General features: G+C 38.8%; 1 protein-coding gene across 1 annotated transcript in view; it reads left to right on the forward strand.

Annotated features, from left to right (window-relative positions):
- vps53 (VPS53 GARP complex subunit) overlaps positions 1–14,259 on the forward strand; it is a 42,834-nt gene that overhangs the window by 14,580 nt on the left and 13,995 nt on the right. Inside the window, exons 7-14 of the mRNA XM_015386152.1 lie at positions 900–1,019; positions 5,394–5,472; positions 5,564–5,707; positions 5,791–5,933; positions 7,173–7,314; positions 9,658–9,759; positions 9,869–9,963; positions 10,476–10,718. Coding sequence (XP_015241638.1) covers positions 900–1,019; positions 5,394–5,472; positions 5,564–5,707; positions 5,791–5,933; positions 7,173–7,314; positions 9,658–9,759; positions 9,869–9,963; positions 10,476–10,718 — 1,068 coding nt within the window. The remainder of the gene's footprint in view (positions 1–899; positions 1,020–5,393; positions 5,473–5,563; positions 5,708–5,790; positions 5,934–7,172; positions 7,315–9,657; positions 9,760–9,868; positions 9,964–10,475; positions 10,719–14,259) is intronic.

Genomic DNA, 14,259 nt, shown 5'->3' on the forward strand with positions numbered 1-14,259 from the left:
AGCCTTGTGAACTCTGCCATTTTAGGGGCAGTATTTGCATTTACAGGAAATATTTGGAAGGATTACCTTGATTGGATGAAAAAGGCCTGTCTTTGATTGGCTGGTTGGTGCAATTTTCATACAGTTAAGCAAGTGATGAGTGCAGGTCAGTGAGCAAGGACCAAGCAGAGTGTGCGCAGAGATAAGGTTGAGCTTGCACAGAAACTTTGTGGAGTATATGAGCAAATGGAGTGAAACAAGAGCACAGGTGGTGGAGCAGAGTTTAGCACGAGGCAGACGGTTGTGAGCACTCAGGTCTGTGGCACAATAAATATGCCATAATATTTATGGACCAAATCATACAATGTCTTTAGAGGTTTATATATTTGCAAACCTTGTCAAGCAGGAACTGTCGCTCATCCACCATGTTTTTCACATGGATCTGTCCCATTAGTGACAAATTTTCAAAGGTTCACGGTGCCAAAGATGTAGGCGTTGGCCACACGGACCTTGAGAACGCATCCAGCATTAACACGGCTTAGGTTGTCTTTGATCTATGATTTTCTTCTCTGGTTTGGCCTTGCATTAATCAATATACCGCATGTTCTCAGCTTAATGGTTATTGGTGAGTTTTTGTTGTCAATAGAGACAAATTCCTGGAAGGAGATTCCATTACATGCTACATGATGCCACTTTATGTAAAAACTAGAAAAACATGCTTGTGGGATTCATCTTGTTTCAAGTACCGGTAATGTAGTTCGACACCTTAAGTAGGACTCCTATAAGTGCCTTGAGTGTGTTCATCTCTTTAGTAAACATTTCCACATAATACTGGAGATACACTGATAATAATCAATATACACATGGACCATGTTAATAAATGTGTTCTAACTTGTTCTTTAACTTTTGTTTTGTTTTAGAGCTATGACCAGAAAGAGGCAGTATAGTGACGTGGCCAACTTGCTGCAGGGAGTCGTCAACGTGCTTGAACATTTCCAGAAATACATGGGCATACCCCAAATCAGACAGCTTTCTGAGAGGTAACGCTGTTGCAACCTTCTCCCTGCACACACCCACACCCACATTGCACGCTTAGATGTTTGGTGATCAGCATAACTCTGGAGCTAATTTCCAGAAGCCAGAGGGTGTCCTCCCTTCCCCTCTCCACTGGAAATGTTCCTTAGCTCTTCTCTGAACTGTTGAAAAGTGTTTCCTTTGTTTGGGGAGGGGCTCTGTGTATTACATCCTGTTTATGCTGATATGCGCACATTGAAACATTGTGCTGTAGATGAAGGAAAACACAGGAAGGAAACCGCCTGAATGGGTCCTCATTATTCCAGCGTTTCTTTCTTTGTAAGCTAGCACGGTCACCCGTTCCCTTGGTGTGTTTCTATCTCTAAATAAAATAGGGTTATTTATGCAACTGTAAACTGTGTGCCTAAGATCAAATGTCATGCCTGCTACTTTTCCTTTAGGCTTTTTACCAAATTGGTGTTGCATGTTTACTCTCAAATCTTTTATGACATTATGTGGCTGTCTGGTTCCAGTATACAATGATTTTGAGATGTGTCAATAGTATTTGTTGAATCTATTTAGTAATATTGATAAGTTTCATAGTTAAGTTTAAAGGATTATTATAAATGTACAATAATACTTGAACTTTATTGATCTCACATTGGAGAAATTTACCTCTTCATTTATCCCATCCCCTTTGGGAGCAATGAGCTGCCATCTTGAGGCGCCCGGGGAGCAGTATGGAGTTAAGGGTCTTGCTCAGAGAGCCAGAGTGGCAGTATGTGTGGGTGGGGCTGAAACTCAGAACCTCAGGATTCCAAGCTCTATGCCCCAACCAATTGTCCATCACACCCCTCTACTAACTCCCGGTCACTAACACGCTCTTCTTTATTTTATTGGACCAACACTAAGTAACTTTTCAACCCTTATAGAATGTTTTCATAGCTTTTGTGATACATCGACGTACAACTAGTTGAATGATAACTCTATTATCGCCTGAGGGGGTCTGTATCGCTTTCACCAACACTAAGCAACTTTGATAAGGGTGGTAGTAGCCCTGCAGCACAAAACAACAAGAAATGTGCAGACCGCTTTACGGCATGCGTGACTTCCCCCTTTCTCCAATCCGTAATTAAGACAGAAGTTGATGCGATAAGTTTCCCTGACAGACTTTATATTTGTTCAAATTGTGAAGGGTTGATTTTCAGGCAATGCAGCACCTTCTTCCTGGGATCTTTATGTGTGTTTACTGTGAAATTATCAAACATAACATTGTATTTAACCGTTTCAAGGCTCTGAATTTGTCAGCGACTGATGTGCTGACAAATGGGGTGGAGGGCAGCAAAACTAACAAAAGTTAAACGTTTCTTATTTCCATGTCGTCATATGACACAGTTAGATTTATTACATCATCACTGTTCAGCTTTCACATAGCCATTGGAAGCAGAAATGTTGTTAAATCCAACTGCAGCTGACTGGAAGATCAGGATTTTACAACGCTAAGATCTTCTTTCAAGCAAAGCAATACAGATTCTGTCCACACAGGGGACTAGAAATAGACCAAAACTGAACATTTTTAGTACTGCTTTAAAGTGTGTTAGATAGTGTTCATAATGGCTACAGCTTTGCTGTAGAGAAGGATGAAAGGAGACACAAGGAAGTGACAAACATCAATGCATGGCCGCCTAAAACATGGGTTGATCTGAAAGGATTTGAACTCCCTAAGTGACTAATTACACTGAAAAATATATATTAAAATTTAAACTGATGGGGTTCTTCCAAAGCAAAAAAAAAGTTTTTCAGACTTTAGAGTGTTTTAGTTTTAAAATGAACGTGAAATGTTGACTCAGTGAATAGAAGTTTAATGTCATGAGCTGGTTTTTTAAGAAGTGTTTAAGCCATTGGCTCTGAGGTGAACAATAACCAATTGAAGCTCATGCTTCTAAGCTTACAATGGAGCAGAAAGCCCACCCACAGTAACCATTTTTCCATGATTATTTGTAGCTTCATAAAGCATTTACTAGTATAAGATGTATTTTAATTAAAAACACTATTAGATAATCAGAAAACATATCCAGAATTGTCACCATTAAAGTTTAACAATCATTAGCAATTTTTTCAGTTTTGGCTTCCTTCTTATTATGTAGAATTTATCATTAGGTTTAATGATTTTACATGAAGTACATTCAAAAGAAAAAGTTAAAAAAAACAATACACTGGACTTTGTTTCCAAGTTTGAAGACGTTTCGCTTCCCATCCAGGAAGCTTTTTCAATTCAAAGTGTCAGAAATAGTGATGAGTTTGAGGCTTTACAGAGGGGACCAAAAGCACTTTGTCTTGTCTTAGAAAACATGCAAATTGAACGACGAGCGGTTCTGCACCTTAGGAATGGGGGTTGTTTGAGTTCTTTGTTAGCCTGTTATACCTGATACCTGTCTATGTCTCTGAAAGAGGGTTTTTAGAGGGAATTGTTGGCCTGGTGAGGTGTTTCGGTCCCCTCTATGGATATGGGGGTTGCGATGATAGCGAGAAGGAATCAACTCAATTTCTGCATTGTAGGTTTTTGAAAGCTGAAATCTGAGTCCACCTCCTCTGTTTAAGGCGGTTTTTTCTTTCTTAACATAGAGGGCTTCCTTCACGCCCCTCTCAAACCTCCTATCTTCTTTGTCCTAAATGTGAACATTCTGGTCCTTTAAAGAGTGTCCTTTGTCCATAAGGTGTAGGTGTACTGCTGAGTCTTGCCCCAAGGAGAACGCTCTTCTGTGTTGGGCCACGCGTCTTTGGAGGGAAGTTGCCTTGATAATGCTACGTTCAAACCTAAAGCAGCAAAAGCAGCCAAAACGGTCATGCTGATTAATTTTTGATGCTTGTATAAGTTTAGTTCTGACACGAAGCTGGAGCAGGAAAGTTGCTTCAGCTGCGCGGTAGAAAAGTCGGTCTGATGCGCGTTGGGCGGACCTACCCTATCCTTTCTTTGCCTGTAGCAATGGCAGCTATATATGCTATGTGGGTATAAAGTAGTTTAAATATGTTTTTAAGTGAGAAAGTCCACCTGAAAACTTAATCGGTGCCTGTTTCAGAGGAGTGATCATAGCGCTCTGCATCAGCAGCGATGTTTCTGTCTACCTGCCAGCTCCCAGATCAGATTCGCTGATTGGTTGATGTGGCGCGTCGAGCAGCAAAAGTAAAATTTTTCCAACTACAGCAGTTGCTGTCGCGCGTTGTGCCCGTCAGATGCTCAAACGCTCATGACGCACTGCTGTTGCTGCTCAGATGATCTGCTCCTGCTGCGGGACCTTTTGCAGCACTTTGATGCACGTCAACCATTGACTTTACATGTAAACTAGCTGCTCCTGCTGCCTTTGCTGCTTGCGGTCATAAGGCCTATAGTGGAAGCCCTTTTGATGTGCTACATATTTTTTTTACTATGACACTTTCCTGTGAAACTGGACCTGAACCAGGGTTCTTTTTTTTCTTTATTGTAGAGCAGCATCCATTGCTGTCTTATTGAAATTAATCTCTATGGACAGATTTGTTAAGGTTGACCAATAACATAGCAGTATTGTAGTTAAAGGCAGGAGTCAAAGCTGTAAAGAAAGGTACCCAGCCCACAAAATAAATACAAAACCAAAATACATGGAGGCGCAGGAGGATGCTCGCATAACTGCTGTTAACACATCTGGTTTGTCCTTTTTGAACAAGGAACCGGGAGATACATTGGCAAAAATGTTTGTGCCTTTTTATGAATGCCTGAATCCAGACTTTCCTTGGCGAACACTAGGTGTCACCTTGCCCAATATGCTTAGTAAGTTCCACTGAAGGTCGCTTCATTCCCAAATGGGTTCAATGGAAACAGTCCAAGTCTAAACTGAGAGTGCTACACATTATCAACCTGGTTTGCCATGTCGATTAAACTAATCTTGTTATTATTTTGTAAGAGGACTCATGCACTTTTTACTGGTTTGTTTTTTTGTCTTGTTTCATCTTAATTGATTTATTCAGTAATTCATTTTGATCAAAAGTCTGTTTGTACATCTGTAGACAACCACATAATTGACTTGTAGTGCATTAGGTGTCTAGATCTCTCTTTCCAGGTTATGAAAATGACTTCAATAATTCCCTTATTGGGCTTGGTTGAAAGGCTGCTGCGAATTCATAATTAACTTGACAGGGGGTTGTATTATTTTACTTTTACATTTCTTGTACTTAATGTTTGCACATTAATTAAACCAAAGGATCTTTCATTTGGTTGTTGGCCATAAAACGTCTCTGCCACAGCAATTAGGGAGTGAAAATAATTGACAAGCGCACTGAGTAGAAATATGCTATTACTCTTCTAAAATGCTGTACTGCTTTGGAGAACAATTAACAGCTCAATCTCATTGTTTTGTTTCTGAAAGGGTGAAGGCAGCACAGAGTGAGCTGGGGACTCAGATTCTTGCGGATTTTGAAGAAGCATTTCCTTCACAAGGCTCCAAGGTAAAAATAATGTATAAAAATAAATCTTAATTTTAATTTTCCCCTATTTTTCCTCTTTTCTAACATAAACTAACCTTGATGTCACTCACAGAGGACAGGTGGACCTAGTAATGTGCTGAGAGATGCCTGTCTGGTGGCAAACGTCCTCGACCCTCGCATCAAACAGGAGATCATCAAAAAGTTCATCAGGCAGCACCTCTCAGAGTACCTGGTTCTCTTCCAGGAAAATCAAGATGTAAGAATACAATTTTACTCACACTTTTACACACAATTATGAGCTCATTAAAAAAAGCTTTTTTATTCTACTCTGTTTTTCAGGTTGCCTGGCTGGATAAGATTGATCGGCGCTATGCTTGGATCAAACGACAGCTGGTAGACTATGAGGAGAAATATGGTCGCATGTTTCCTGAAGAATGGTGCATGACGGAGCGAATCGCTGTGGAGTTCTGCCACATCACCAAGTAAAAGCACACAAAATGTATCAATGTGATCAAACGAAGCTGGAGTTATAAATTAGAGTCTGTGACTTCTCTAACTGGTGATCATTTATACAGATAAATGGGGAAGAAAGTGGCTGAAGACAATAAGATAAATCATGCATACACATACTGAAGAAATGTGTAATTTCCATACCTCAGGATTATGAATTGAGCTCCACTGTTTTTGCATTGCTACTCCTGGAAATGGCACAAGCTTTTCCACAGTTGAAGTAGGTGGCCCACATAAGCACTGGCCCAGTGTTGATACTTCTCCATCTTTTCCCTCAACTGCTTGAAAGAACGCAGAAGCTTTGGACTCTGTGTGTTGCTTCTGGCTGTAACCGAAGCCCCCCTTTACTCACTCGTTTCACCATAAAAACACTCAGAAGAACCTGTCATTATGCCGCCGTTTCTGGCTCTCACCAAGTGAAACGAAATTGTTGTGATGAAAGCCCATCTTTTACTTTTTTACAGCATGCTGGTGCTTTGGACCCCGAGGCCTGATGCTGTAACACAACAGCTTTAGTGACCTTTCTGTTCCCTCCTGCAACAACTTCCTAAAGAAAGACTGTTTTTCTCCACTTTGGTGTCCCTGTTTTTAATCTGTAGCCAACAACATGGATAGGTGGAAAATAACGTTGTATTTAGCACAATCTGGTATCAATGATGGGTTAAAATCAAAGGCTTTGTTAGAAGAAAGAAAAAATGAAAAGGAAACTTGTTTTTTCTAAAAATAAATAAATAAAAAATCAGCTCCACTTTATGTAAGATATACTTTTTTAATAACTTTTTACCACTGTTGGTCAGAAATATCTGCTTTTTTCATTACCATTTCTGATTAAATCACAAGATTTGGCTTTGACCCAGTTCTAAAATATTATTGCTCAAATATGCATTGCAAGGCCGATCTAAATGTAAGTAAAACTTTCTTAAAATAAGTGTATTTATACTTAATTTGAGTAGGTAAGTAAGATGATCTGCCAATGGAATGAGTATTTTCACCCTTAAAATAAGATAATTACATATTATGCACTTGAAATAAGAGACTGCATTTGTTTTTTCTTTCTTTAATGGTCTTAGTACCTACTCAATTCATTAAAAAATTTATTTATTTTATGAAAATTTCACTTACTTACTATTTCAACAAATGTTCTTGAGCAAGTTGCAAAAAAACTTTTTTTTTACAGCCATCCATGAAGTTTTGTTTTGTGTGTTTGAAAGGGTGGAGCTGGCCAAGGTGATGCGAACACGGGCAAAGGAAATTGAGGTGAAACTTCTCCTGTTTGCTATCCAGAGGACAACAAACTTTGAGGGTTTACTAGCTAAACGCTTCACAGGATGCACCCTGACTGACATACCTGGGGTAAGAAATGTGTACATAGATGTAACAACAATCCTTAAGCATGATGGATCTGTGTAATTCAAATACTCCTTCAAACTATTGGTGGGCACATCGAATGTTAAATCAAGACATTTCCAATCTAAATGCACCCTTCACTCACTATTCCCATAGATCAGAAAGTCATTTACAATTATAAAATAAAAATTTTATTTGTGGCCATATTTTAGCAGTTAGGTATGTTTTTGTTTATTTAAAATATTGTAGGAATTGTCAGGCCCTAGCGAAACTGTCTCTAAACCCCCTTAGGTGTCCAAATTTGTTTTATTGAGATTTATGGTAATAAACAAAGATATAGAAGTGAGTAATTGGTAAATTAAAGGAAATTGATACACAGTATTTAAAAGATAAAATGCTGTATCTTTGTATGCATAACAGACCCAGTGTATTCTAACACATAGATATGCTTTAATCTTAACCCAGCCACTGCATATCTGTTTTTTTCACGACTGCCCTGCATTTAGTTGCATCCATTGTGCCATTAACCGTGACCGGTGGCTGAATGCATTATGCTCCCACCACAATATAAACACAGTAGGGATGGTCTGGTCAGGGTATAGGATAATATTTAATGCAATCTGGCCAGAGGGGAGTGTTGGCCTAGTGGTTAGAGCAGTGCATTTGTGCTCTGTGAAGGTTTCAATTACCCAGTTCGATCCCCACAGTCTCCACTCTGAGTCCCTGAGCAAGACCCACATTTCTCCCAGGGCGCCGCACAGTTGCAGCCCACTGCACCCCAAGGGAATGGGTTAAATGCAGAGATAAATCTCTCTAATGCGAGATCAATAATGTTCAGTTATTAAAAGTTAGGTTTGTCTTACTACTGTTTGTTTCTCCTTACCATTATGTCAGATATGGAGTACAGGAGAAATAGTTCCCCTGTCTACAGATTTGCCTGTCTGTCTAAAGGGTCTTTGCAGCTCCTCCAAAGTCACCATTAGAATCTTGACTGCTACTCTGATTAATCCTCTCTTTGCCAAATGGTGGAATAAACATTACTGTGTGGCAGATAAATTCACATTTTCAACTGATCCTGCTTTAAACGCATCCGCAACTATATCCCAGACCTGTGAGTTGTGTTACTGGCTCTTCATTATACTTAAGCTGGGCATACACTGTGCGATTTTTTTATATTTTTTTTTCAATCGTTGCAAGCATTTGCAGCTCACGTTGTACAACAAAACCGCAGGCTTTTGTCGCACAGTGTGAGTTCACAGCTCACGATGTCAGTGCAGCGCAATGCTCTGATGCAATCTAACTGATCACACAGTACGTCTGAAAACAATGTGGGATTCAGCTCCGCAGTGAGATGGAGCGGCTCTGACTCGTCTATCTGGAAGCCAAATAAGTAGAAGAGGAATATGAAGCTCACTAGTGAGAAATGCGCTGCCTTGGCAATCTGTGCAATTTTGTGCTGAAAACCCTAAAAAGAGCAAACGTGGCTACTATCCTCTGTCAATTTTACAGAAAGAATTCCATTTCACTTGCATCCCCGCCATGCTTCTTTGTTTACATCTGAGAGGAAGAAGAAAAAGAATAATCGTTGTTTGCCCGCCGAGCGATTTGCCCACGACGGGCAATCGTGAGGTCGGGAGAAAATCAAACATGTTTGATTTTTCTCCCGACCTCACGATTTCTGATCATCTTATTTACCCTCTGTACACTACATGAACCACGATGCATGATCAGGCTAAAAGTTGGCCCATTTCGAATAATACTTGCATAACTGGAAAGTCGCCCAGCAAAGGGCAAAAAATCGCACAGTGAAAGCCCGGCTTTATGTTTTCTCCCAAACACCTGAAGCCATCATAAAATAAATTGATTAAACTGCATGCAGTGGAATTTTGTTTAATCATGTTTTTTATTGAGAGGAGTCTTTTTGTTCAGTTAGGGGTCAGCTTTCTTTCTCATGAAAACTTTGGGAATGGAACTGCTAACCTTCATGTGTTTCCATCCCAGTACCCTTGATTACACCTTATAATCCAGGTCATGTGTTTTGCATGAAGGGGAAAGTGACGCTCGCTGTGAAGGCACATAATAAGGGACATGATTAGTTGTGGCCGAGTGGGCCAACCTCGCCTTGACCTCATGACATTTAGGCTTCACACAAGCCTTTTTTGTCTGAAGCAAACTTTAGACCTGTTCCCAGTAAGCTTTGTGTTTCAACCGGGGATTTGGTGGCAATGAATTGAATAACCAAGCACCACATAAAAAGATCTATAAGACAGTAGTGAAACTTTGAAAGCTCACTTTTACAGACTGTGTGTTAGAGATCAATGCAAAGGTTGTATTGTTTCCTTATTATAGCAGCAGAAGAGAGCAGAGAGCCCTCTAGACCAAACCAACCCTTTTTTAGAGGATGAGCCAGGGGAGGATGTGGGAGCAGAAAAGGATGAAGATCTTGCTAAGGTCAGTTAAAAAAAAAAAAAAAAAAAAAAGTTGCAACTTTAGATTACTGACCTTGCATAAATATATTTTTTCCTTGATTTACCATAAGCTTTTTTCTTTTTTTTTTCAGCCGAGGAAGCCCAAAGCTCCTGACAATCCATTCCACGGCATTATCTCCAAGTGTTTTGAACCTCATCTATATGTCTACATAGAATCCCAAGACAAGTGAGCAACAGCCACTTATAACAGCAGTTTGGGAACAAAAAACAGATTTAAGAGCAGGTTGTATAGAGAGCTGGCCCCAGAACGCTTTTTGGACCCACTGCACATCAATCAGTCCCNATGCTGTTTTTCCTGTCCAAAGGAACAGGATTGACCCATAAGGCAGCTACAGCTAAAACCTCATTTCACTTCAGTCCAAAAGCAGAGGCCAAATCAGCTTGTCCCCAGTGGGACATGGCTGTGGAGAACAGTGGCCTGCTTGTTTGTCCTTGGCTTTATTTGCCTGGTTCAGGCGAACTGGGACACAACTGGCTGTGGAGCTGCAGCACTGCAAATTTGGCACAAGTGGCGCTTTCTTGTATATTTATCCAGTTGGCTTGCAGTCTCTCTGCTTGTTATTTATTTATCAGGACTCATCATGTCTTTATGGTTTTTGTACAGTTTAATTCACTTTATTCAATATGGCCCAAAGTCTGCTGCTCAAGTGTGTTTAAACCAACCTATATTGTCTGCAGGAACCTTGGGGAACTGATTGACCGCTTTGTGGCTGATTTCCGAGCACAAGGCCCCCCCAAGGCAGGCACCGAGGAAGGCGGGGCAGTGCTGCCTAGCTGTGCCGATCTCTTTGTTTACTACAAGAAGTGTATGGTCCAGTGTTCCCAACTGAGCACAGGCGAACCCATGATCGCCCTTTCAACCATTTTCCAGAAGTTCCTCCGAGAATATGCTTGGAAGATCCTTTCTGGCAACCTGCCAAAGTAAGATCATTTTTTAATTTGAGAAAATAAAAGACACCCAATGATCAGAATCATACGATATTCAGAGTCTTTGGAGTTCAACATACATAAACGCTGTTAGGTTGCAGTAATGTTGACATCTGCTTAAGGTCCAGCAGCTGCACCTTAATTGAATTCAATAGGATTTAAGTAGGGAACTCCAGAACCTTAATTTTGTCTTTTATTTTTAGCCACGAGAAGTTATTTTAGTGTGACTAACCCTAACACTTGCTGTTTGATATATTTTATTGGATGATTCCTTTTGTTTTTCTGTTCTTAAGTTGATTTAGATCCGGGTTAGGGTCTGATGCTTTCTTAGATCTTACTTCATGTTAGGAATATCTCAATTTTGCAGGTCTTACTGTAATCAGGATCAGGTTTGCCTTGTTAAAACATAAAATGTGTTTGTTTAGGTAGTTGATGACTACATAGGGAGGCATCACAGGTGGGTACGCTGACCAAAAAGCATTACTCCATCATATTTATGTTTCTGACTTACAGCAATCAGTAAAGGAAATTATGTAATGAGCCAGTTAAATTGAATTTTATATTAAGGTATTTAAAAGAGTAATGTAAAAGAATTGATGACTTTGAAATCATATTACGCAAATTGAAGTAAAGGGAATATAAATATAACAGTACCCTCCCAAAAAAAAAATAAATAAATACTTCCAGGTTTATTATTACTAGTTTTTATTTTCCTGTATTAAAGGAAGCATATTTCAACATAACTTGAAACTGAAAAACAAATGAATAAAACAGAAAAAAAACAATGTATACTTTTTCATGATGCAGTATCTTCTTAAATGTGGTTCTTAAAGGGATATCAGAATTGGTAAAAATACTTGCATATCTGAAAAATAAGCCACAGGAAGATGTATTTTTGAAAATATACATCCCTCTACAGCTGCTTGGATGACTGGCTGGGTTTTAAGAAAGCCTTAATCTCATATCAGAGGTCTCTGCACTCTCCACAGGTATTAATTTGTTCCTGGTTCTGAACTACAGTGTTGGTAACACACCTTATATGTGTGAGATTTGAGCGCTCTGACCTTTTTCTTTTAACTCAGATTCTCTGAAATGAACAAACACAGACTCCAATAATGAAGCGCGAAAGAATTAAGATTGATTCTCCCTGGCCGCTTGATTACAGGAGAGCAGTTAATCTACTTCCTACTAGGAGTAACTAAATGTTGCTAGTGTTTATTAATTATTCTTTGTCACGCTATGTAATTATAATGAAAATGCTTTACTTTCTCTTTTTTTAGTTATTAGTGTAAAACTGTGTTAAACTCCAAATTAAATTTGGAAAAGCAAGGTAAAATGTAGGCGGGCGAGGTTTCTTATTAAAACAATATTTTAATGCTTCATCATTCAACCAAATCTGCATTTTTCTTCAATATGCTCAAAGTTTGAGGCAAAGGAAGCAGTAGTTGTGTTCCATTCGGACACTGAGTGTTTTTATCAGCAAACATCCCTCTGCTCTCTTCCTCCATTCATCCATTTTCTGACACGCTTATCCCAAGCGGGGTCATGAGGGGCTGCTCCCTTCAACATATGCTTAATTAAAAAGCTCTGCTATGTAATAGATTACTCAGCAATATTGGCAGATAGAAGTAAGGAGTCGGGGTAAACCCTCTTGTTTGAAAATGAATTGTCAAAACAAAACTTAAGTTGCAGATTCAGTTAAAGATTTTATTTCCTCCAATCTACAAACCGAAGTCTTTAAAAAATTATCCAGACCTTTTGAGCTTTTTCCCATTTTGTCACATTGCTACAGCAATTTTCATTGGGTACCATTGGGATGTTATGTGATTAATGAACACAGAAGGGTTCCCTCAAATCCAGAATTCCTAAATGCAACAACAGTCCCCCTGTGGTGTAGCAGTCCAGGTCTGTGCCTTAGATTGTTTTAGACAAGTTGTAATAACTTGCTACAGGGAGCAGCTGAAAGAAAATCCCTAAATGTTCACACAGCCAAATATATAAAGGAAATTTAGGCCAGGGAATATTCTTGTATTGGAATGGATCAGTTAAAGTCCAGAATAATAGCTCAGATTGAAAATGATCTCTAAGTGAGTTTGAAACTGGTGTTCAGAAATGCTCTCCAAACAATTTTGGTCAAGCTGCATCCTTCTGACAAAGATGAATCTGCAGTATTTTCAGTCTCTAGTTCTGTAAAGCTTATAGTCTTTGATCCCTGAAATAATTGGTTATACGAATGGCTAACTTAGGTTGCTAAACAAAATAAAAAACACATTTAAACATTTTAAAAACTGTAGGGCTAAAAAAAATCAGATTAATCTGTTATTTAAATGGCACAAATTAAGTAATCTATAAATAATCTATTGTTACCTGGAGCATAGAGACTCTAAAACATGCAATTAATTATAAGAGCAACCCCAAATAGAGCAGCAATTATACCAAAAATGTAAAAAAAAATATATATATAAACATTTTGGATTGAAGATTTTGATGTCTATCAAAATACTTTATCCAGAACTCGATAAGTAGATTAGTTTTATCTTCACCTTAATCTAATCTTGATCTATTGATCAAAAAATAATCAACAGATTAATTAATTAACAAAATAATCATCAAGTGCAGTAGTAAAAAACTGTAGTATCTTCTTACCACCTCACAATTATACACCTACCACTGCATATTGGAATTTACTCTTCAAATTGTTTTCTATTTTTAACAAAAAAAAATCATCAAGCTAGAACTTTTAATCAGCTTATAATGCAAAAAAGTCAACTGCTGTTAGTATAATTTAGAAATTTAAGACTAGAATTTCAAGTAGGAATATTGAGTTTAATCCCAGTTAGACCATCAAAGTAAGAAGTTAAGCTGTCTTGATTTTGATTAATAACATGCTTCCTCCTCTGACGGTTTCTTGGATTTTTTTTTCAGATAAATATAATGCCCATCAATCAATTAGGATGTCTCAGAGCCGTAGTGGCTTTTTTTTTAGCCTTTTTCAGGCTTTCTTTTCTTTGCTTTTTCTATTTCAATTCACAACAGTGGCTATAAACAATCAGCAGTAAGGCTAATGATCATTTTGATGCTTCACTAAACTTTAATGTTGGTAAAGAGCATATCTAAAAACAGTAAACAAACCCAGCTTTGGGAATCACAACAATTTTCTAGATGGTAACAAACTCATTTGTTTGAGGCTGCCACACCCGTGTTTGTTCATTCATTTTGGTAAATTGCAGGCCTGGTTTGCAGTTATATATGAAACCGACATGTTCTGTGTTTGATGGATTAGGATGGCATGCCATGAGCGAACTGGAATTGGTTATGTTGTGGCAAAGCCTAATGTGCTACCAGCGAAAACATCTCTTGCTCATCAGCCACATCAGAAATCATCCCAGGCTGTGGTGTGTGCACACACAAGCACACACACACACACATACAGATGCATTCTGAGATAATTGTGCATGCTATTTACACCACTGTGTTTGCCGCTAATGCGTGCCATATTCTTAGCCGTATACAAATACTGTCATGGATGCACTTA

This window comes from Cyprinodon variegatus, unplaced genomic scaffold (genome assembly GCF_000732505.1).
Source record: "Cyprinodon variegatus isolate N-32 unplaced genomic scaffold, C_variegatus-1.0 Scaffold357, whole genome shotgun sequence".
NCBI lineage: Eukaryota > Metazoa > Chordata > Actinopteri > Cyprinodontiformes > Cyprinodontidae > Cyprinodon > Cyprinodon variegatus.